This window comes from Melanotaenia boesemani, chromosome 3, assembly GCF_017639745.1.
Source record: "Melanotaenia boesemani isolate fMelBoe1 chromosome 3, fMelBoe1.pri, whole genome shotgun sequence".
NCBI classification, from domain to species: domain Eukaryota; kingdom Metazoa; phylum Chordata; class Actinopteri; order Atheriniformes; family Melanotaeniidae; genus Melanotaenia; species Melanotaenia boesemani.
Window position 1 is genome coordinate 15,882,927 of NC_055684.1, and position 24,686 is coordinate 15,907,612.

General features: G+C 39.8%; 2 protein-coding genes across 2 annotated transcripts in view; one reads left to right on the plus strand and one right to left on the minus strand.

Annotated features, from left to right (window-relative positions):
• Positions 1 to 135: 135 nt before the first annotated feature.
• Positions 136 to 3,177, minus strand: LOC121637023 (kelch-like protein 10). The gene is made up of 5 exons (XM_041980907.1): positions 2,989 to 3,177; positions 2,189 to 2,678; positions 1,479 to 2,090; positions 910 to 1,059; positions 136 to 556 (listed from the first exon to the last, which is right to left on the minus strand). Exons 1-5 carry the CDS (start codon positions 3,132 to 3,134, stop codon positions 197 to 199), a joined length of 1,758 nt encoding a protein of 585 aa, XP_041836841.1. The 5' UTR covers positions 3,135 to 3,177; the 3' UTR covers positions 136 to 196.
• Positions 3,178 to 5,792: 2,615 nt separating this feature from the next.
• il17rd (interleukin 17 receptor D) overlaps positions 5,793 to 24,686 on the plus strand; it is a 33,209-nt gene continuing 14,315 nt past the window's right edge. Inside the window, exons 1-3 of the mRNA XM_041981491.1 lie at positions 5,793 to 6,187; positions 17,449 to 17,503; positions 22,651 to 22,773. Coding sequence (XP_041837425.1) covers positions 6,068 to 6,187; positions 17,449 to 17,503; positions 22,651 to 22,773 — 298 coding nt within the window. The 5' untranslated portion in view covers positions 5,793 to 6,067. The remainder of the gene's footprint in view (positions 6,188 to 17,448; positions 17,504 to 22,650; positions 22,774 to 24,686) is intronic.

Consider the following 24,686-nt stretch of genomic DNA (forward strand, 5'->3'; position numbering starts at 1 on the left):
AAAGTGAATGTAGTTGCTTTGGTAAGAGAAAGACTAATTATAATATATTTATCCAGAAAAGGGTGTTTATAATACCTCGAACAGCCTTGAAAGACAACAACAAAAGTATGTTATGGGACAATAAAAGGAATCATCTTTGCAATAAAGTTTTATTTAAAATCCCATGTTAAATGACATGTGGGAATTTTGCTGGGGATCAAACTGGGGATCCTCTTTTAGACTTCTTCCTACTGGGGAGCATTAGGGAGCCACGTGGAAACAATTCCTCCATCAGGTTCTGAAGTCCATGCAGGAGACAGCAGCTTAGGCCACGGCGGGGTGCCTCAATCTGAGAGACATAATACCACCTACCGGCCTCTTCATCATAGCACTCTACATTTGATAAACAGCCAAATCTGTTTTCTCCTCCGACTACAAACAGCTGATCTTCGACCACCTCAATGCCAAAGTTGCTGCGGTGGTTGTACATGGATGGCACCATGTGCCACCTGTTGGTGCGAGGGTTGTAGGCCTCAGCAGTGCGCAGTTGAGCGTTCCAGTTATAGGTGCCCCCAACCTGAGAGAAAGGACATGGAGCAGCAGAGTCAGCAGAAGGAAAAAATACTATCAAAATAAATACAGCACCACCCCCCACTTAAGAGTCATGATGTTACAGATCCCATATTGTTTAGCATGGTCTTGCTAAAATATGCAAAGACTTCCATGAAAATACAATGTAGATGGGAGCATCAGTGTTCTAAAACCTGAATTTACCCTTCAGCATGGGTGATGCCTGAAACAAAAGTGAAATTTTCTCAGGTTTGTAGCTGTGTTGGACTAGAATGAATATGCATGGTATAGCTGGAAGTGAGTCTCAAATTATTACTAACATAAATCAGCCTGAGCTACATTCTTCCATCACACACTTACTGCATAGATTTTGTCTTTATAGGCAACAACCCCCAGGTTAGCCCTGCAGCTGTGCATTGGACAGATCATAGTCCATTGGTTGGTCTCTGGATTATATGACTCAGCTGTGGCGATGTTGTAAAACCCGTTGAAACCTCCACAAATGTACACCTGCAGACAAGTTTTAAACAGGTAAATTTATTATCAGTCTGTATCTGCAAGCAATACAGATGCTCCTTAAATATAATTGGTCACATAATTTAAAACATGGATGAAATTGCCAACATTCTAAAAGAAAAATAAGTTTAAGTTCAAATTGTGTATTTTATGTTGGTTTCATCCCAGATATATGAATTAAATACATAATTAATATTGAACTTAAAAACAAAATTAAATATGCTATCAACTGCTATTTATATTGTGTCATAATGGCTGTATTGAACTAAACTCTTGGCTCTGCCACTGATACAAGAGCAACTAACAACAATACCAGGATGAACAACAAAGTGTCACTTTAGCATGATTTTTAACTTGATTAAAATCCTAATGAGATCAAGATTTATTTTATATCTCTTATCCCTGCTTCATACCATTCCATGAAGAGAAGTTGCACTGGCCCCACATCTCCTTGCATGCATCGATTCTCTCATGGTCCATTGGTTGTACTTAGGATTGTAGCACTCCACAGTGTTTAGGTAAACAAATCCATTGAAGCCCCCCATGGCATAAATGCAACCATTCTGCACAGCAACACTGAGGTGGCTACGGGAAATATGCATGGATGCCATATGTTCCCATGTGTAAGTGCTGAAGTCAAACCTCTGCAAAGTATTCAAGTGAGCTCGTGGTCCGCAGCCACCCACTATATACAAGTAGCCATGTAGGACAGCAGCACCGTGGTAAGCTATTGAAATATATTTGCCCAGATTGGCCCAGCAGTCAGATCTGGTGTCATACAGCTCAAAGCCTTTGGGTGCAAAGGTGTCTCCTCTGCCCCCAGTGACCAGTAAACTGACAGGAGGCAATCGAGGGCGGCACATTCGGTTGCTGGCGAGAGAATGTCGATGTCTTTTGATATGAAAGTTAGTATGTGCCTCCCATGCATCATTGATGATGGACGCATACTCAGGGCAGTTTTTGATCATGGGATTATTCATCAACTTGTTCCTGAGGTAGTCAACAGTCAACAAGCCTAAACGCACCTGGACAAATAAAGACAACAGTTACACACAGACTAATAAGATGTCAACATTATGTCAGAAAACCTATGATAATAATAGCTGGCTTGCTGTCAAGTTACCCTTGATAACAGCATGAAGAGATGATCTTGTCTTTGGTCTGGCAGGTGGTTTATCCACTGGAGGACGATCTTTAACACTACATTCTCTTGTTTTATATTGAGGTGATCATTCTCAATCATAGCAGCTATCTGGTGCGCTGAGAGGTCCAGAAACTCCTGTGAGATGGAAACTATGTCCTCAAAGTGGTGCAGAACATAGAAGAACACCTTGTGACTAAATTCAGGGCAATTGTAGATATTCCCAAGCCTCCAGATGCTGATGCAGTTCTTCAAACATAGCTGGCCTTCCAGGAAGGAGCAGCAGGTCTGAATCATCCCTGGGACCAAGAACTGGTCTGCAGCTGCCAAAACAGCCACCACATTTTTTGCTGTCACAGGGACAGAGTGGGTGTAGGCGTAGTTGATGATGATGTGCATCATCTCAGGTGACACTCCAGGGATGGTGTATGTCTGCTTTACAGAAGTTGCCCAAGCCCCGGTGAAGAGAGTGCTGTGGAACAAGATTTTATATGTGGGGGTTAGACATATATTAATTTGTGCATACATACAGCAGTTAGCATTAGCATTCACACAGGTGCATTATGTTAAAAGGGGAAACACATAAAAGTTACATCCACTCTAAAATGATTGATAAAAAAAATTTAATTTGCTTGTTAGAATTTTTTTTAAATGAATTTTTCTTATGGGAAAATCTGCATATAATTTTTAAAACTCTTCCCTGTTTTTATGTGTCTCTAATATGACCTTTAAATAGTACTCAGGCCATGCAGCGTTTGAAGCATTTGAGATCATCTACTCACCGAAAGTACAGGCTGCAGCTGCAGAGGATGATCTTGTGTGCGTTGAACTTAACATCTCCCACCTGGAGCACCACATCACAGAGTTTTCCCTGCAGACGAAGCTCGGACATGACTGCAAGTGTATTGTCACTTGTCTGGTTCTCCATTTTACCAGATGTTTAGGAAAGCTGTCTTTGTTTGCTTACTATTGTGCTGGTCTGTTGAGATGTTTGGTTTGAAAGTGTTGGAATCCTGGTCTGATTCTGGAATGTTTCACTCTCAAAGAAACGGAATCAGAATCACAGCAGCTGATTTGCATATTAAAAATTTGAATATTGTAGTTCTGTTTTTGTTTAATCACTTAGTGTAATTAATATCAAAGTAGTTTGTGATACTATTTAAACAAAATGTGTTTTATTTAGTTTATCATCAGTGACATGAAATGACTGGATGAAAGAACAGTTATCAGTAAACATCTCAATTGTCAGCAGATAATTACAGTCTAATGTGAACTGGGTCTTTATAGTGAACTTTTTGTTCATGCCATTAGAGGCGCATCTTCATAATTAATGTTAATGATTTTTCTAATTAGTCAATAAGTTATTTGGGCAACAAAATGTCAAAAACTAAAATGAAATAGGGGGAAAAGTCTAAACAGAGAGAAGGTGATGCCTTTTCAAATGCCTTTTCCCAGTTTTTTCTGTTTTGGTTTCATGTTTCCATTCATTTAATTTCTTAATAATAACACATACAACATGGACTACTGACACCAGCCACTTTAATCCACTTTCTTCTTTTCTGTCACTTTCAGGACTATCTGCTGCTCTGTTGCTCTGTACTATGAGGGGCCTTTGAGACATTCAGAATTACCCTCTCACAGACACATGTGAAACTTATGTGTTACGATAGCACACAGCAGCAACCAGTGTCAGTTGCCAGACCATATATCTTCAACCCCTTAGAAACCATCCAACTACAGGAGACAATGGTACAAATTTATTAGAATGAATCACATTCAATCATTCATGCTCTGTACCGCTTAGTCTATACGGGTCGCGGGTAAGCTGGAGCCTATCCCAGCATTTAACAGGTGAGAGGCAGGGTACACCCTGGACAGGTCACCAGTCCATCCCAGGGCTAACACAGAAAGGGACAAATAACCATTCACACATGCACTCACTCCTAGGGAGAAGTTAGATTAACCTAACATGCATGTCTTTGGACAGTGGGAGGAATACACGGGGATAACATGCAAACTCCACACAGAAAGGCCACCAACCCCCGGGTTCGAACCTCCCCGCAGCTGAGGCTTGAACCAGGGACCTTCATGCTGTGAGGCTCTGGTGCTAACCACCACACCATCGTGCAGCCTTGAGATTGAATCACTGTTAAAACTTAACTTGTCCTTATTTATTCAAACTACCTCTGTTGATATTACTTTTATGCACTCGGCAAAGTTTGACATGACAGCAATGTAAGGTTGAGTTTTACTGGTTACTTTTGTCTGATATTTTTGTACCACCATTACATTGGTTCGTTATGAACCAACCAAATCCCTCAGGTCATCGGGGTCAGGTCTACTTTCTGTTCCTAGAGTCAGAACTAAACATGGAGAGGTAGCTTTCAGCTTTTGTGCTCCTCACATGTGGAACAAACTCCCAGAAAACCGCAGGTCTACTGCAGCAGTTTTAAATCAGGATTAAAAACTTTTCTTTTTGCTTCTTTTTCCTCACACTGGAACTTTATTTTGTGCTTTTATCTATTTTATTTAGGCCTTTTTTTCATTCTGTTTTTATTTAATTTCTTTTAAAGTCTGTTTTTAATGTACTTGGTATTGGTTCTTGTACCCCGCTGTAATGCTTTTATGGCTTTATGTAAAGCACTTTTAATTGTCTTGTACATGAAATGTGCTATACAAATAAATTTGCCTTGCCTTGATGTTCTGAAGATAAATTTGAAGTTGCCCTAACTGCCAAGATGCTGAAGAAGTCTAGTCTTTGCCACAAGGGGGGAGTATGACACAAGACTGTGTGGTCAAATGAATGGTGTAGTGTAGAGTTACATCTAAGCCATTTTAAGGCATAAGGAGATTATTTTTATGAGAGATAACATGTAAGTATGTTTTTCTAATGGAAAAAGATTAAGTCCAATGCTGAGAAAAAAACTTTTTGAGCACACTTTGAAGGAGTTGAAATCTGCTCTGGTGTGCATATATATATATATATATATATATATATATATATATATATATATATATATATAGTTAGTTAGTAATGCTGTTTATTTAACGCTGTTACTGCCATAACTCACTATAAATGAAGTTTAAATGCTAAATTATGAGGGAGTGTAAAGCTGGATTTATACTTATGTGTCTTTTATGCATAATTTAAGGCTAGTGTAGCGGATGCTGGTGAAATGTGCTCTCACACTTGAGCGGTGCGTTGCAGTTTTTCTTCTGCGATTACTGAACAAATTCAGCAAGAAGCTCCAGAAGTACATATTCACAAAATGACTAATTACAAGTAAGTATAAATCCAGCATGCACCCCCATTAAGCTTTATGCTTTGCAGTGCCCCTGTCTTTTACCCTTAAACAAATCCCTGAAAGTTTATCCTGAAGTGAGGACTATTTGAAATATTCTCACTCACTTTATGAGGACTACTGCAAGTTGTCTTGTGTTACTCTAGGGGCAATCATGACTGGCTAAACCAGGGGTGGGAAACCCTGGTCCTCGCTGAAGGCCCCTGTCCAACCGGTTTTAAGTTTTTACCTGTCCAACACACCTAATTCAAATTAAATGGATTCATCAAACTACCAAATTCTACTCAGTTACTCATTAATTTGAACCAGGTGTGTTGAAGCAGGGAAACATTGCAGGACAGTGGCCCTTAAGGACCAGGGTTCCCCACCTCAGCCTAAACCCAGATCTGCACCCTCGAGGCCCATCATAGAACCGAGGATCTGTCTGTCTCAAAGGTCCTCCCAAAAAGGGAAAAAAGAGAAACACACACAGCGAAACACACATGCCCGCGTGTGCTCGCACGCACCTCCTCCTGTCCTGTCCTCCTCGAGATCAGAGTTGCTCAGACTTGAGAGAGGAATGGCGGCCCCTCGGAGTTTCTTCATCTCTCTTTGCGGCTTATTTCTGGTTTTATACTTCTCTTATGGATCTACGACCCCGGGAAACAGGAGAGCCAACCAAGATCGATGTGGTTACAAGGTAAAACACAAAACTCAACCTCCACCGATTCTTTTCTCTTATCTGTAAAGACGCTCCTGCGCCGTCTCACTCCTGTAAAAAGTTCAGAGTTTTTTTCAGACTGTAAGTAGTTTTTGTCGTGTTGCAGATGGAGAGTTACTCTGTTTTGGTAAGACTAAACATTAAATAAAAGTTAGTCTGAAAATACGCCTACATTTGTTGCAATTTTCGTGGTAAAAACACCGCTTGCGGCACCCAGGCTACCTTTCTTACCTGTGTGGGGCTGCAGTTTTAGGAAACTGTACGAAGCAAGGTCTCGTGTATAATCTGCTCATTTTCCGATCCCTCGCTAACCCTAGAAAAACCTTAATCAATTTAAACAGCTTATTATTTTAAGGACCGTAGCTGTTTAACAAAATATCCAAAAATTAAAAGATAAGGGCAGCGAGTGAGTTGTATAATCTTACCAAAAATACCTGCATAAAAAGAGGTGCAAATATACTTTCGATAACAGTGTAATGTTTGCAGACTGCTCGCGCTGTATCAGGAATTAATCTATCTTTGTTTTAATCTGGTTTTAAACAGTACAAAATCTAAAGAAAAACCAGCTTCACCAGTCAAGGTGGAAAGTGTTTTTACAGTCCAAACAAATCCAAACAATCTATTTTGTATCTGGATGTAGCAAGCTGATATTTATTTATTTATCTATCTATTTATTTATTTATTTATTTGTGATTAGTTTGAAATAAAATTATGTTTGCTTTCTCCCTATTATGATACCCTGAGGGCAGTCTTTTTTTATTATTATTTAGGACCTGACCTATTTCATTGTCATATTCTGAGTTTGCAAAGTTTTTTTGTTTTCTAAATAAAAACTTACAAAAAGTCATGTTTTCTTTGTTTCTGAGAGACAAACCATAAGGCAACAAATTAGTATTTTTTTTTTCCATTTAATACAAAGTAGAGCAAATAATCTATTGATTTTCTCTTTTGACTGATGATTCATTATTAATCTTCAAGTGTTTTTTGTCTGCCTACTGACACAAGTTTAACAGCTGCTCAGTTTAATGTCATACTACAAAGAGGACAACAGGTCGTCCCATCGGAGACGTTAAAGCCAGATAATGTTTGACATATTTGCTCCCAAGAAACTTCTAAGTGATTTATTAATAAGAAAAGTAGCTTACGGTCACTACTCTGCTCATCAGCTAACAGATTCATCTTTCCACACAGAAAGATTTAGTATGTTTTAAGCTTTGTTTTCTAAGTTTGTGATTTCGCTTCTCATGTGGTCAGTTTGATTTTGTATGTGAGCAGACATTTTACAGGTTTTAATTTTCCCATGTTGATAGATGACTCCTACCTGTCTTTGATGCTCTTTGTGTGTGTGTGTGTGTGTGTGTGTGTGTGTGTGTGTGTGCGTGCGTGCGTGTGTGTGTTATCCCGATTTCCTCCCTCTGGCTTTGAAGTGTTTTCTACAGGAAGCTTCACACTGTTTACTCTGCTGAAACATTCCTTCCTGCAACCCCACCCCCAAACACACACACACACCGTTTCAAATACACACACACACACTCTCTGTGTCACCTCCCCCTCGCTCTTGCTTCCTTTCCTTTCAGAAACACACACATCAAAGGTGGCTGGATGGGGGTCTAAGGACCTGCTATGCTACAGGTGTGAGGTTATTAGAGCTCTTTGTGTGAGTGTGTGTGAATGTCTGCATGTGCTAGCTTTGTCTTGCTGTTAAGTTTGGAAAGGGTCAAGATTTTGGGCTAAAAGCTACAAAATATTTGATGCTGCAGATCAGACAACACACACTTAATCCATTATTAAGTACCATCATCCTTATGATGCTCCACTGCTAATATTGGGCTCTGCGATTTGAACCAAATTTCATATCTCAATATTTTTTTACCTAAGTCGCGATACACGATATATATTATCGTAATATATTTTTTTGTACCCCCCGAATCCTCGATCTACTTCGCTTATTCACTTCACTTACTGACCTAATGTTATTCAAATCAGGTACTAAGGCAAGTTTTCGGACCCAGAAAGCAGACACAACACAGGCTTTTGACTCTGCACCTCACAGAAAAGAGTTGAAATTTTTAGTGATAAATGTATCTTTGTGCTATATCTTTATTTTGTATACTATACAAAACAATACTGTATGATATTCATTTATCACTAGAACAGCCCAGAGGGTCATTTTGACCGTGTTTTAAAATTAGCATCTTCAATAACTTTGTCGAATAAAATCATGAAAACTTGCTTGTCCCTAACATCTCCTGAAACTGTATGATTTATCATTTAGAACTAGTTTTAATATTTAATATGTAAAAAAACAGAGGAAAAAACATTTTTTCAACCACGTGTTGGTGACTGGCCTTAGAGGCAGTTCAGAGTTGGATCAAGTTTAGAATCTAATCAGAACCAACATGTTTTTCCATGGAGCCGCCTCATCGTTTAAAGTGCCAAATCCTTTGAACCTCTTTTTAGTATATTCTCAATTTCTGGGGAGGACAACGGTGCAGGGAGACAGTTTATCTGTACAGATCAGTGTTTGTCTCATTTAACCTGCAAACGGATGTCATAATGTCGCAAGTCCAGTTTATAAATGCTGTTGGAAGCAGCATGGGCTGTTTGTGAATATTGATTGTCGTATCCAAATGAGGAGTTTTTATGAACACAGCTGCAAAGGGGGGCAGTGTTGCTTGCAGAGGTACAGTAAACAGTTTTACCTGGCCATTTCACTGGATCCTTATACATGCATGTTAGAGATTTGGTTAATGACTGAAGTATGTATGCCTCTGTGGACTGTGTGTGGAAAAGATTAAAGGCATTGTGCCACCTCCAGCCCTATCAGTAGGAAGTCATTCTACATGCAAGTTGAGCTGAAATCGCTGTACAGATCTGCTCTTTTAAGTTAATAAAATGGTGATTTTTGTCAGACAATGTTGTGGCTGTAAAATGAGGATTTCATCAGACTAAAGCAAATCTGGTGTGAGTTTAATTGTAGTATAAATGCACTGTTTTTCAGAAAATCTCGGATGCTTTTGTCCATCTGAAAAAGAAACTTAAAATAAGTGATTGAGAGAAGTTTGATTGGAAATTTAAATTTTACTGAATGCACTAAGATGTGCCAAAAAGATGGAACTTTGGACATTGTGCAGGGTGCTTTTGCAAAGCCCATTTAAACCTAGCTGATATACATGCAGGAGTGATCCAACTTCAACCTCAAGTTGTTTAACCTGTGTTCTTCAAATCATTTCATCAGAATTCATCTCTATGGAGCCACAAAATGTTTCCTAAAGTCTTTTCAACAGATGGAGTAATACTCACAAACACAGCCAACAGGATGCAATCTCTAAAATCTGTGTAGTTTGTCTACATTGGGGATAAATGAGGTTTCCCCTAAAGATTTGGAGATGTCTTTTGCTTTGTTGCAGAACTGAGGATATGCAGTTATGCATATGCAGGTAGAAGAAGCTAGAATGATAGCTCTCTGAAACACATCTGCTGAAGCAATTGCCTTTGAGTCAGTGGAGACGAATCAAGAAGTCATTCAGCCTCTTCCTTGCTCTGGATTCTTCATCCTTCTCTGTCTAAACCTGCCATCATTTTAAATTAGATTTCCACTCTGCAGCCATGTCACACATCCCGTCATCCTCCAGGGTGTCGGTGTGTTTTTGGCATTAGAAAGCCTCAGAGGGCGTTACGGCTGGGTGGGCGTCCGATGTGAAACACGTGTGTTTTCTGATTTTTGTGGCGACCAACACTGGTAGAAGGTGGAGGATGGAGTTTGGAGCTCCCAATCTTAATAAAACAACAGAAGGAAATACTTTTAATTGACGTCGTCTGTGGATTTCTGCAGGAAAAAAAAGTTTTCCATCTTTCTTTGCAGGAGATATCCTGATTGTCACTGTGCCAGAGTGAGGATGCTTTACTTATTACTTATTAAGTATTTTTTTGAGTCAGTTAATATGATACAAATAAACAGAAAAAATATTCAAATCAGTATTTGGGGTAAACATGTCTGGTACCTTTCTTTGCTTTTTTTTCCCGTTTTTGATAAGCTCATGGGTTAAGTATGGTCACATGACTGTTTCCCAGACTTACCAGTTTCTGTCTTTTTCTGAGGAAGTCAGGATTTGTCCTGCTCTGGTCTTTGTAGCAAAAGTGAAGGAAAGCCTTTTAAAGGACAAGCCATCACAGCAGGAGGGAAGTAGCTCCTCCTGAGTGAGGAGGAGGAGTTATGAGGATGAGGGTGGGGGGGGTCATTGAGGAGCAGTCATGCAGGAGGAGGAAGCTGCAGGTTTTGTTCCTATGGTGGGAAATCTCTGGTTGGCTGCTTCCAAACACACACCCAGGATTTGCATTGTTATACCTCCTTCTGGGATCAGCTGATCAATGAGAAAATCAAACCAGATGCGATCAGAACTTTGAATATTGCTGCTTTCTAAATATCAATAAACAGTTTGATGGGAGCCTCTCAGCTTTGCTCACTACGTTAATTTAGTTTTTACAATGTTTGAATGTATATAATTTTTGATAACATTTATAAATCTTTAGCAACCATGTTATTACAGTCAGTTCTAGCATAGCTTCCTATAAGGCAGAGGTCACTAACTAACGGACCGCGGTCTAGACCTGGACCCAGAACTTGTCCCATATGGACCAGGAGCTAAAACATCAAATCTGATGGGTGTTTTTGTTTTCAACTGGTGCAACTTTTGCAGTCTTCACTGTAGGGGTCAGGAAACACGCAGACCAATTGCATGTGAGTTAAGCCATCTATTTTCAGTCATTTATTTATGTGTTTTTTTATCCATTTGGATGCAAAAACATTTAGTTTACACAATGACTGCTGGAGCCTACAAGACCCAAGTCTTGTTGGGTTTTGTTATCAGCAACTGATTGGATGCCGGTGCAACAATGTCCTCCCATATGGTAGCATTTGGAGGTGTGTCTGTGTGTAAAAGACAGGAAGACATTAAGAGGACCAGGGTTGAGATTTAGCCCTGAGGCCTTTGCACAAACACTCTCATCAGCTTTACACAAGCACACACAGTTTTAGTGTTCACAGTGACTGTGTGCAGCTTGTTAGTGGAGTTTTTAGATACTGTATATAAAGTCAGATTAAAGCGGCTTGCTGGCTTTGCTGAAGCTTGGACTTCAAAGTTCTTTGCACTCAACACACACACACACACACACACACACGTTGGAAAGCAAAAGTCTTAAAACCAAGTTCTTCTTTTACTGTTAAATGTCAGGTGAAAAGGTCAAAAGACTGTTGCTCCAAGGTTCAGTGAATTCTGATCTACTTTTCTGGTGATTTCATCATCTCAGTCCAACAGCCATTAACAGATCAGTAATATACAAGTCATTAGTCACTGGTCAAAAGTCTCATTTAAAATAGAAATAGAAATACTTTATTAATCCCTTTGGAGAGTCCTCAGGGAAATTTGGATAATTTCTACTGCAACACAGAACTATACCAGCATAGAAAAATAAATCACTCACAAAACTAGGAACATTAAAAATATAGTCACAGAAAAAACAGCTACAACAGGTCCATTAATGTAAACTCTGCTTCATCTGACAAAAACTGCTTTTGATAATCCACACTGGAATATAAAACAAATCCCTTTATAGTTTAATCAAAAATTAATAAAGAAACAGCTTCAATAGCTGTCCCTTTTTTTATTTTATCTCCAGTCTTTAGACTGTGTGACACCATAGTACATGATCTGTTTGTGTTTCTGACCAAATGATTTTTGACAAGAACAATGCTACTAGCATTATTTAGCTCAAGCTATAAAGTTCAGCAGACGTCTGTGCATGAGAATTTCACCAGTGGAGCTCCATATGAGAAAACGGCAGCTTCTTTTATTTTTTATTGCAGATCATATCATCGCAACTTTCAACAGTGTTATCGCATATCACTTGTTTTCCTGATATCATAGCGCCACTATCTGAACACAGTCCTTCTGGTGACACATTCTGGGACTATCCTGCCAGTTTTTCTAGTTTACAGAAAAAATACATTAGGTAAAAAAAGGCGCATCAAAACTCAATTTTTTGGGGAGCTACATATTTTACTGAACTATATAGTCAGAAAATTGACCACAAGGTAATAAGATTCCCACAAGAATTTCACCTTTGAAACTATTTGAACCAATTCTACATGACACATGGGCATATAGGCATATAGGTGAGTCGTGTAGTAACAAGATGACTCTCAGCCAGTGAGCCGTCTACATTTCCTTGTGGTGTCTTGATGATGCTAATCTACTTATTGGTCACCTAACATGTAATGTGTTAATTTTCATGTTTATTGGATAACTAAAATACAATAACAAATGGTCACTCAGAACACATGGGAACAAATTGCAGTGTAAGTTGTTAGTACAAATACAGTGTTCTCCACTTGTGACTGGCTCATCCAGGTAGGATGTTGGTACCAAGTGCACACAGTTTCTAAGTTAAAAAGTTTGATAGCAAAAACACTTTTGCAGAGCCTGGCTCTTCTGTACTGAATACTATTCTGTATTCCTGCTGGAAGTCATGATTTTGTTAGCAAAGATTGGCAGTATAGGGATGGTGGTCTCTGTTACCAGTGAATGTTATTCAGTAGAAGAAGAAGAAGTTGTCTTAACTAGAGAAAAAGAATCTCAGGGTGGAAATACACAGCAAGAACTGCAAGTGGCTTCATTTGTTGGAGATGGAGAGAGTTCTTCATCAGGGATGTTTTTTTGAGGAAGACACTGCTGGGCCACATTGGGTTATTTTTTAGCCAACTCTGACTGGAAACAGCAGGGAAATTACTTCATTTTAGTCTTTGCTAGGTCTGATGCTATTTACCAAATTGTTTCCTCCCATTAACGTGCACCAAGTCTTTGAAATGGGCAGAACCCACCTCATGCAAGGGTACAAACATTTCTGATTTATCATATCCTATACATCTTGATCTGATATACGGTATATCATACAACGGTAGCACTTGTAATGTAACTTTAAACAAAGATATAATACCACAAACTAACATAGTTTGAACCATTGCACTTCTAAACGTTTGTGTTGCTGTAGCATTGGATACAAGAAAAACACACTGCAGAGTTGAATGAAAAGTTTGAAATTTCTTAGTCAGTTGCAGTATGTTGGACAAGGCTTCAGAAGGTATTCTCAGCAGTAATTTTAGACTCACAGTTGTTTTAAAAAAAAAAACAACTGAAAAATAGCCAGGCTGATTTGTTTTTGTGCAAATTAAATGAGGTCAGACTCGTGCATACGCTAATCAATCAACCTGTGGTGTGTAAGACATAAAGAAAAGTAAGCTAGATGTAGGAGACAAAGTTCTTCTTACTTTAATTTCACTGCATGAAGCAGTCGTGAATATGTGATTGCTGGTTTTGCACACAGCCCAGTTCATCAACCAACCAGCCAGCCTCAGCTGTTAACATGCTCTAACTTGAGGTAGTCTACATTTTATCACCAACGCTTCTTTGAATCCTGGCAGCAAACTGATCAAACATCATGGAAATATGCACCTTACTGCCTCTCTACACAATCATTTTGCCTTTATTGCACTGTGTTCAGTCCTTGCGTGTGTGTGTGTGTTTATATATAATATAGTGTTTTTATTTTATTTTAAAAATATTAAAAATAGCTAGTTATCTAATTTTTTTGTCTTCATTCACTTTAAATCACAATGCCATCCTTTCATGTTGCTGCACTGTGACTTTAAATTGCCCCTTGGGGACAAATAAAGTTTTATTGAATTGAAATTTAGTTTATTTTTTTAACCTTTTCTTTTTAGACTCCATCAGAGCAGAGAAGCAAAACTGAAGTGATGTGGAAACATTTGGATCTGACTTGATTGAAAGAGAGCTGGATGGACTTTTCTAAATTCTGTCTTTAGCTGGGTATCATTTAACTTTTCAGTGTTGCTGCAGAAGGTCATCATGCCTTAGCTTCAGTCGTGATAACAAATAACTACCACAATAACCTGTGACAGATGGGGACGAAGGCAAATATTTTCTAAACACAAGCAGCTGTAGCAGAATAATGCAATTTGAAAGGTGTAATTTAGATTGGAAAGATGTCTAATCAGTACATTAATAGACTCATAAGTCTTTTTTTTTTTCTTGACATGTTTTGTCCTGTTCTTATCATTAATTTAGCTCTAATCCTGCTCTCCAGGCTGAACTTTTCCAGCCATTTGTTCCTTTGCTCTTGAGCAGCATGTTGATTAAAGGTCAGATGGGAGTTTGTCCTGACATCTGGAACTGGTCTGGTCGCTCCAAACAAAATGAGGCAGAGGAGAAGTCTGCTACGTGAACCTTGAAAGCCGTAATTGAAGGAGTTCCTGTTTAATCAGATCCCTCCTTCTCTTCTTTCCACCTTCCTTCCCGTTTCTTCCCCCTCAGGCTCGGTGATTACCATCCTTTACTCTTCCCTTCTGTATCCTCCAATCCTTCTCCCTCACATCCTTTCCTCCCTCCCTCCCTTCGTCCCTCCTTTCTTTGCTCTGATTAATTGCTTCTTCGGCTAACTGAGCCTGCAATTAGCTGTCTGATTAGCTCAGGAACTGGAGAGGTTGTGCGAGTGTGTGGTTTGGGGATTCCCGAGGGAAACTCTGCTTTCTCTTCAAATGTTTCCTTTTTTATTTGTTTTCCTGTTTTTTATAGAATTTTCTGCATGCGTTCTAATAAGAAAATAACTAGCAGAGAGTAAAATTTGAAACTCTGTGTGCTGGATATTTAACACACATGACAGCTGCTCTTCCTTCCATTTACCTTAACTAGCAATGGTGTACCATATTTTTTTTCTTGATTAACTTTCATTTTATTCTCAGTGGTTTACTGATGTGTCTCAGTCTGTTCAGTCCTCAGACTCTGGACGTATGGAGTTAACATAATGATAATTACTGGTAAGAAACACCTGGCAACAAAAAGTCTATTTTTCCCTCTTTTCGTGTGTGCAGTATAAACATTTAGCCTGCATGGTGGTAGAAAAAGGTTGCATGTAAAACATCCAGCAGTTAACTCACTTGAAAAGTTGGGTGTCTACAACATGAACAAGTATATACTCATTGACAAAGACTACACAATGTGTGTAGAGCCCAAACTAATCCAGAAGGTGAAACTCAAAGCCGGACTGAAAATCCAGTCATTACACAGAAGAGATGCAGTTGTGTGTCTTTCTTGGAGTTGCATGTTGGTGTTTGCAAAAGAGAACAACAAAAGAACTTAAAAAGTTTGAAGAGAGAAATGAGGAATGGCCGTTAAAGGAGAAGTTCAAACAGCCCTGCTCTCTTCCCTGTCCTCTCACTTAGTCACTGCGATGCAGTCTAGCATTATCAGTCTGCAGGAAACTGATAATTGGTGTGGGGGGAAGGAGTCCTGTCTGTACGATGGAGAACAGCGTTGCAAATGAATGAGGCAGCCTTGTTGGCCCAGTGGGGATCCAAACACACATGGCTCCAACCAAAAGCACACCAAAACCTTTGAATGGGATGCTGTCGCAAAACTGACAATATGGACGGTGGCAGAAACATGGGATGCCTTTTTTTATTACGAGAAAAAAAAAAAAAAGAATTCTGAAGAGAAAGAAGAAAGATCAATGCTAGGGTTTTAAAAATTTTTTTTTTTTTTTTTACCTTTTTAAACTTAGTTTGCAATAATTCATGTCCAATGACTGGAAGCTGATGCAGAACACCAATGCACAACACGTCAACACAACACTGGGCATCCAAAGTCTCTTTTTAGGTTTTTGCCTATATAGTTTCCAGTTGTTGTTTTTTTTTTTGTTTGTTTGTTTTTTTTTCTTTCTTCTTCTTCTTCTTCTCCATGGAGGACATACAACCAATCAGAGTTGAGCATGTTGGAGTTGAACTAAACCACAGATCACAGGGATCAAAAATATCCTATTTGATCATCTCTCCATCTGATTCTGATGTCCGGTATAACCCAAATCTGTGTTCGCCCATGCAGCTTTTCCCCCACCAAGATATGAGGAAGTTTGCTTTTGCATTTAGTGAAATACTTCCAATAATTTTAATTTGCTTCTCAGTTCGTGCTGCCAGCAGGACATCTGAGCACACAGCAGTATGTAAAGCCCCCAGTGTCAAAGGTCAGCAGTGCAGGCAAACTGAAGGCAAAATGTATAAAAAGAGTGTGAGGTGAAAATGTGTGTGTGCGTGTGTGTAATTTTTCCAGAAACATTTTGAGGACATATTTGTCATCACTTCTTCAAAAGGCTGTTTGATGGTTAAAAGTTGGTTTTAAAGTTTGTTTTAAGGCTTTTTTTAAAGCTCAGGAATGTTGTTTGCCAATGAGGGACTTCACAAGTATATAATTGACAACATGTGTGTGTGTGTGTTTTGTATGGATGGGTTGTTGAGGTACAGTGGCTGGTAATCAGCATAGTACACGTCCAATAGCACACCCACCCACACACACACACACACACACACTGACAGAGTTGTGTGTCTGTCTGATTGGTTACAGGTTTATATGTGTGGTTTTTGCGTGTGACCACAGTCTGACACCTCTGTAACAAGCATAAAGGTGTGTGTGTGTGTGTGTGTGTGTGTGTGTGTGTGTGTGTGTGTGTGTGTGTGTGTGTGTGTGTGTGTGTGTGTGTGTGTGTGTGTGTGTGTGTGTGTGTGTGTGTGTAGGGCAACATGAAAACAAGATGAAAGCTGTAAAACTGTAAGACTCTGCTAAAGCATGGCTGGCGAGAATCCAAATCTTTGTGCAGGGACAAGAAGAAAGGGATTCTGGGTAACTGTGGCTCACCGGGGGACGAGTGTTCACACCTTAGTTTATCTTGGTGCACGTTACGTGTCACTATCTGCTGTCCTTTTGTGTTAAACAGAACTGGTGGAACACAGTGTGAACACCTCTGGCTGTATACAATGTTGTAGGTCAGCATGATGTCAGTTGTGTCCAAAATCTGTATGTATTTAAACAAGTATTTTAGGGGGCATTCACAGAATTCTTTTAATTAGTTTCCATACCCTGCTCTCTGTTGGATAATCTTGATTTAAAAAGAAAGGATTAGTGATGTTAAAACCCTCTGATTGGTTGTTTTTTGGCCTTGTACCACCTGTTATATTAATGTTGTGACATGGTATGTTGTCAGCAGTCAGCACAAGTTAATCTTTAAAAAATAATCACACTCTTTATGTTTCTTATTCTCTGGAGGCAACTTGACTATGAAATGGAATGATTACCCACATATGACTCATGGATTTATTTTTTTCTCTCTCTCAGGTGCTGAGTGGTGCAGATGGAAGTCGCAGGTTGGCCGCCACTTTCAGAGCTGACAGTGAGTTTCTCTGTAAATCTAAATAAGTTGATTGTTTCTGCAGGAAAATTGCTTAAAAGCTTAACTCCATGTTTATTTGAACTAAGTTGTAATTAGTCTAACATGTCAGTAAAATGGTGACTAGATTCATAGATCCAAAATTTAGTTCCCAGAAAAATCTAATGCTCTTCAGAAATCTGCCATATAAATTGTGCTTGTTGACTTGTATCTAGCATAAAATCTGTAAACCCCCCTCACTTCTGCACCCCAGCATCCCGCATCACCCTCTTCTTCCTCCACCATCCTCTGCCTGCTCTTCTTCTTTTGTTCTTTTCACTCTTAAAGTCAAGTTCCTGAGCCGTGGCCAATCCCTGCCTCCTGCTTTTGTCCGTGACCATGAGCGAGGAAGCACTTTAAAATCCCTCTTTGTGTGTCATTGTGTGTGTGTGTGTGTGTGTGTGTGTGTGTGTGTGTGTGTGTGTGTGTGTGTGTGTGTGTGTGTGTGTGTGTGTGTGTGTGTGTATAAAAAAAACGAAAAGAGATGGAGAGAAAGAGCTTGTGTTGGCTGTGTTCAGTAAATCTGTAAATCTAAACGTGTTTTATCAGAATTTATATCTAAAGGACAAATGTGATTTGACTTGAATCCTGAGTTAAAATCTTGGCATTTTTAATGATTGTTTGCAGGTTATGTAGCACATTTCATGTTTCATTTTTTATTATTTAAAATGTTAAATTGCATATTTCTAAGTTTCATTATTTGACACTTTAAATAATTTCAAGTTGACTAACCAGTCACCATTCCCAAAAATTCCCATCCCTCCCTGCAGATACTCCTGATTGCTTCATATTTATCTGTTTTTCCTCAAAGCGCTTCTTTAAACACGGCTCATCAACACACAGATGGCTGGTCCTGTCCACTGAAGGTGTTCTGGTTACCGCTAACTTACCTCCTTTACTCTGCATAGCTGATTCATTTTCCTTTAATCTGATTTAAATGCGCATAATGTAAGGAATGATATGGGGTCAGGGGGGGTCAGGAGGTCATGTGATTTTAAGTGTTGCTGCGCATCCTCTTCTGAGAAAACGGGAAAGGAAAATCACACGCTTTAAGCTTAAGTAAAGCGCTGAAGCATGTTAGCATGACAATCAGAGCCTGCGCTCTGTTCATGTGTATAGGTGTGTGTGTGTGGGGAGGAGGCTGTGGTAGGAGGGGTGGTGACACACCTCAGTGGTTCCTCATCTGCTGCTGGTTGGAGGATGAAGGAGGATGGAGTAGAGTTAGGCTTCCTCTGCGTTTGTAGTGATGGGGAATAAAAAGCAGGGAGACCTTTGACCTCCGCTCAGTTACTGATGACAGGTGATGAGATCAGTGAGCCCAAAAATAGAGATCGGTTTAGTTTTTATTTTTGCTAACTAGAAACCTATTTGGACAATATTGTCCGAAAACACCTTTTGTTCTGGATGACTTAATGCTGCAGTACCAGTTAAAACACACTGTTTGTTTAATTTCTCCATACTTGGTTATACTTTATAACCTGTGGAGTTCTCCAAGGTTCCGTCTTTTGTCTACTGTTGTTCAACATGTTTCCACTCATTTAAATGATGAAAAAACAACTAAATGTTACCATAATTATGCTGATGACACAAATCAACATAGCCATCTCGCCAGGAGACTATAGTCTGATCCAAACACCGATCAAGTGCATTGATCAACGTAAAGATTGGATCATGTGCCAGGACCTCCCTCAGTTAAATGAAGACAAAACTGAAATAATAATTTTTGGAGCAAAAGAAGAAAGATTAAAAGTCAGCAGGTAGCTTCATAAGTGATGTTAAAAACCAACAACAAAGCCGGAGATCTGGGAGAAGTCATGGCCTCAGACTAGACAATTTCACTTAATAATTATCTTTAGTAGACTGGACTACTGTAATGCTGTCCTCACACGTCTCCCCAAAAGTCCATCAGACAGCTGCAGTTAGTCCAGAACGCTGCTGCTCGAGTCCTCACTAAGACCAGGTAAGTAGATCATATAACTCCAGTCCTCAGATCTTTACACTGGCTTCCTGTCTGTCAAAGAATTGACTTCAAAATCCTGCTGGTAGTTTACAAACCTCTGAACGGTTTAGGACCAAAATACATTCAGGATCTTCTGGTTCGTTATGAACCAACCAGATCCCTCAGGTCATCAGGGTCAGGTCTACTTTCTGTTCCCAGAGTCAGAACTAAACGTGGAGAGGCAGCGTTCAGCTTTTATGCTCCTCACATGTGGAACAAACTCAGAAAGCTGCAGGTCTGCTGAAACTCTCTTTAGTTTTAAATCAGGGTTAAAAATGTTTGTTTGCTGCTGCCTTTTACAAGCAGTGACTAATTCCTCAGACTGTAACTAACTGTCCAGGTTTTAATGCACTGTTCATGCTTCCTCTGCACTCTGCTGTAATGCTTTTAATGTTTTATGTAAAGCATATACACTGAGCACGAATCATGCTGTCCTTGGGAGATGATGAAGAGAATCTCCTTCTCTGCATTTTAAAGAAGGTGGAAAATGGACAAACACAATGATGAAGAGCAGCTGTCATTGCCTCCTCCTGCATCCTCTTCCCTCCTGAATTTATGTGAACGTTGCAACCTCCTAGTAAGGATAAACGGAGAAAGAGGAGTTCTCCCCTTCACCCAGCTGTGAACTTTGCCCCGTCTTCATCCTTAGTCTCATACCACCTTTTTGTCTTATAAATAAATTTTGAAGACAAAGACGAGCTGGAGGAAGAGGAGTAACAAACTCCTTCATTTTTTTCTTGCATCCTATAGAAGATGCAGGAGGAAGAGGAGCAACCAGCCGTGACCTTCTCCTTTAGACCTGAACATGACTGCTCTCAGATGAGGATGATGAGGCAAGAGGAAGAGGACCAGTGACTTGTGTCCAACCTCCCCTGTCATCTCCATGCTTTATAAGCTCCTCTCTTCTATCCAGTTTTCATCCCCCTCATCCTCACCTTCATCAATAGTCGGTTGGCCGGAGGAAAGGGAAGCAGTCAGTCGTGTCTGAGCTCACGCCCCCCTTTCTATTTTTTTTTCCTGCATCTTAAGTCCATCTTTTCTCCTCCGATCCCGCTCACGTCATGGCTGGCTGCTCTTCATCCTTCTTTGGCCCTCCATCTAGGATTTTGAGATAAAACAAGAGGATGGATGGAGGAGGTTTGGTGACTAAACACAAAGTGATTTATAACAGATGTCCTCAACCCTGGTCCTCAAGGCCTACTATCCTGCAGGTCTTCAATGTCTCCCTGCTACAACACACCTGATTCAAAGTTTTTGGCTCATTAGCAGACTTGTTCAGAGCTTGTCAGAGAGCCGTTTAATTTGACTCAGGTCTGTTGCAGAAGGGAGACATCTGATACCTGCAGGATAGTGGGCCTTGAGGACCAGGGTTAGGGATCACTGGTTTAATTTGCATAACAGGTTGTGCTACCAGGAATTAGGCTGCTAAAATATACTAGCATTCAGTTGAAATGCCCATTTAGTGTATGAACAAAGAGGGACATGACTGCAGCTGTATTTGAATAAAATATTAGGAGATTTAAGTGAGATTTAATTGTGAGATAAAATAAACCCACCAAATACCCCACTGCTACACAGTCCTGCTCCATAGCCAGTGTTTTGGTTGACCCTCCTAGGCTACCATAGTGACATGAGCGGGCCGGGGGGGGGACCTGAAGTGTTTGTCTTTCAGTCCTACTAAAATAACTTGTTATAAATGTTACATATGATTTCTGCATGAATGTCATAGAGTCAAACTTTACTTTGAGTTTTACCTGGAAAAGGTGTGAGGTGTCTTCGGATTCTTAATCAGATCCATTTTACACACCTAATGTCTGCAAAAAGCCACCTTAGCAGTTGTGAAAATAAAGTTGTTCTCAGTCTTTTGAAGATGCTGGGTGCTTTGGTGATGTTTTTTCAGGTTGTTCACCTCCCAATATTTGTAACATGCTGCTTGCTGCCTGAGTGGTGCATTTGGAAAACTAGAGGAGCTGTATGAGAACTATTTTGTCCCTAATTCCTGTGGTTGAAATGGATGAGACTGAGGAAAGGACCCAACTGAATGGAAAAAAAAGAAATAGAATATCAAATCAGATTTTATTTATAGCACTTTTCTTACATAAAAGCAGCACAGAGTGCTTTACGTAATAAAAATACCCATTTTTACATATTAAAAACATGCCTTCACACATAAATTTGTAACACACACCTGGTCATACTGCATGCACATACACTTTTCCAACCCCATTTTACACAAACTCTCACACCCAGTTTCTGTCTCTAACTAAATCTGAACATAAAACTATGAAAATAAATAAAAATATGGCCTGGTACTGCAGGTGAAGAAATGTTATCCCAGAGATCTGTCCACACAGAGTTCCCCACCCTGCTACCACAGAGGGTGTTGCCACAGGAGCCACCCCAATCAGGGTGCACTGAGGCCCATACATATAAGGCCTCGCTACCAATTTCTGTCACAGTAAATCCACTATAAACGTAAATGTTTATTATTTAAATTAATATGACATGAACCTTTTGGAAAAAAGAGGTAAGATGAGCTTTGCAGGAATTGATGGTGCATTTCTTGGCACCTTAGGCTCTTGGATGTCAGTTATCTCCTCTCATGGGAAGCTCCCACCCAGAGGCTTGAATCTTAGAAGCTGTTTTTACACAATACAACCCAAAACTTTTAACAAAAACTGCGATAACATTACAGTTTTTATAAAACGGCCGGAAAATTCAAAGACGCCTACTCTCCACCTTGTATTACAGCATCAGGTATTTTCTTACACCGTCTTTTGTATTTATGAGTCAACAAAGAGACATTCATGTGCAGCCGTCAGTCACCTCAGATTGTCTCTGTGAAAATTAACTGGATGTGACCGTCAGGAATTCCCGCTCTTTTTACTTTACCTCTCTTTAAAAAAAAAAAACAACAATCATCTAAAATGATGGAAAATTAAAAAGTGAATTGATAGAGTTGTTGCTTTAAACTATTTTAGCTTCTGCATGTTTGTAGAGATGTTCTTAGCCAAAGCAGAGATGATGATGTGAAATATGCAATAACTTGCCACAGTTTCATTTATTCACGTTGTCTCTATTCTTCTGTCCATGTCCTCCCCCCCCCCTGCAGACTGCTCATTAAATTACCCCTTGGGGAAGCATGTGATCCACGAGGTCTCCAACATCTCCTTCAGCCATCTGGCCTGTGAGGACCAGGCCGCCGTGGTCGTCCACTGGTCTGCAAGTCCGCTAGGTAGAGTCTGTTCACCTGTCTGCTTACCTGTCCGTCTATCTATATGTTTACATGCTTTTACACAGAGGCAGATTAATAGGTAAAAAAACAAAAATTGAGAGTTGAGGGAAGAAAGATGAGAAGGTAAAACCTTCAAAGTGCTAAGGTTACCCAGCACTGTGTCCCTTTGATCAGACCAGGAGAGGATCACATCTTACACAACAATACTCCGATTTGACCGTGAAGGAATGTGTGTGTGTGTGTGTGTGTGAGATAAGTGTAAGGTGAACCTCACTCTCTCCCTCTCTCTCTTTCTGTGACAAAACCTTCTGTTGTCCATGCCATACTGCCATACTTGAATGTGACCAGCTGCCATTTGGAAAAAAAGCTCTCCTCAGGATCCCCCCCCAAGCCCCCCCATGTTTGACTGGTGTTTTCTTTTTTGAGCCACCCCTTTTTTTTATTAAGTTAATTGTTTATCTGCACACTATGTCTGACACTAAACCTTTAGTTTACACTGTACACTAATAGCACGGATGAGCCTTTTTTTTTTTTTTTGGTGGTAAATAATCTGACCCTTAACACCACCAAAACAAAAGAGATAATATCAGACTTCAGGAACAAGTGCGATGCACTACCTCTCCCTCTCTGAATGGAAAGAGTGCAGTCCTTCACATTCCTTAAGAGTGCATGTAACCGAGGACCTCACCTGGTCACAAAACATCTCTGGCATCACCAAGAAAGCGTAACAAGGACTCTACTTTCTCCGGTTGCTCAGAAGGAGCAGCGTGGAGAGGGAGCTGCAGGAGGCGTTTTACAGGCCAGCGACTGAGAGCATCCTTACATATTGCATCTCCGTGTGGTATGCAGGCTGCACAGCTGCACACAGAAAGGCTCTACTGAGTCATACGGTCAGCAAGAAAGATCATTGGCTGTCCCCTGCCCCCCCAGATAACCCCGCCACATCACGCTCCTGTAGCAGAGCTTCAAATATCATAAAGTACCCCTCCCACCCTGGCGCCACCTCTTCAAACTGTTAACCTCCGGCAGACACCACACAACTGCCAGAGCACGGACATCCAGGTTCAGAGATCGTTTATCCATCTGCCATCAGTCTACTGATCAAACAATCAAACAATAACCAACTCATGACCCCATGCACTTTATTAGTACACACTGCAGTCATACAAGCACTCGGTCACTTTCGTGCTGATTTTGTACTTATTATTTTATTGATTTACTTATTTATTTTAATATGCTTCATTATAATATACTTAATGTGTCTGTGTCAATGTCCTCGTGTGTGTCGTGTATTGAAAGATTTTGATTTGATGTTGCAAAACTGAAATCACATTTGGCTTGAAAGTTAAATATATTTTTTAAATCAACCCTGATGGGATTAAAATCCTAATGTTCATCTAAAATGGATAGAGTTAGGTAAAAACCTATAAAACCTAAAAGGTGATCACTTAATTATTCAAGGATTTCTCCTAAACTTGGTTTTATATCTAAGTAATCACTTAAAATTAGTCAAACTGATGCACAAAACTTTTAACAGATTTAAAAGAAGAGAAAATATGACGAGTGCTGCTATTTATTTATGTTTACGTACTGAAACTGAATATGTCAAGTTAATTCAAGTTATGAACCAGACCAACATTAACTGTAGACCTCTAAATGTTCTTCAGAAATGGGGATGGTTTCTCTTTTAGTATCACTTGAGGTTTATTTGTCCTGCCGATCCAGATGTCTCTGCCTGAAGAGTCACATGACCTCTCTTGTGTTGTTTAGCTACAGAAACCTAACTAAGAGAAATCTAAAAGTGGAGTTTAATTCTGTGTTTCATGGCATGTGATTGTTTGGATATAAAACGTAGCCAAGTAAAGTAAAATCAGTGTGTGGTGATGAATGTCCACCTTTATCAAATACCCCTG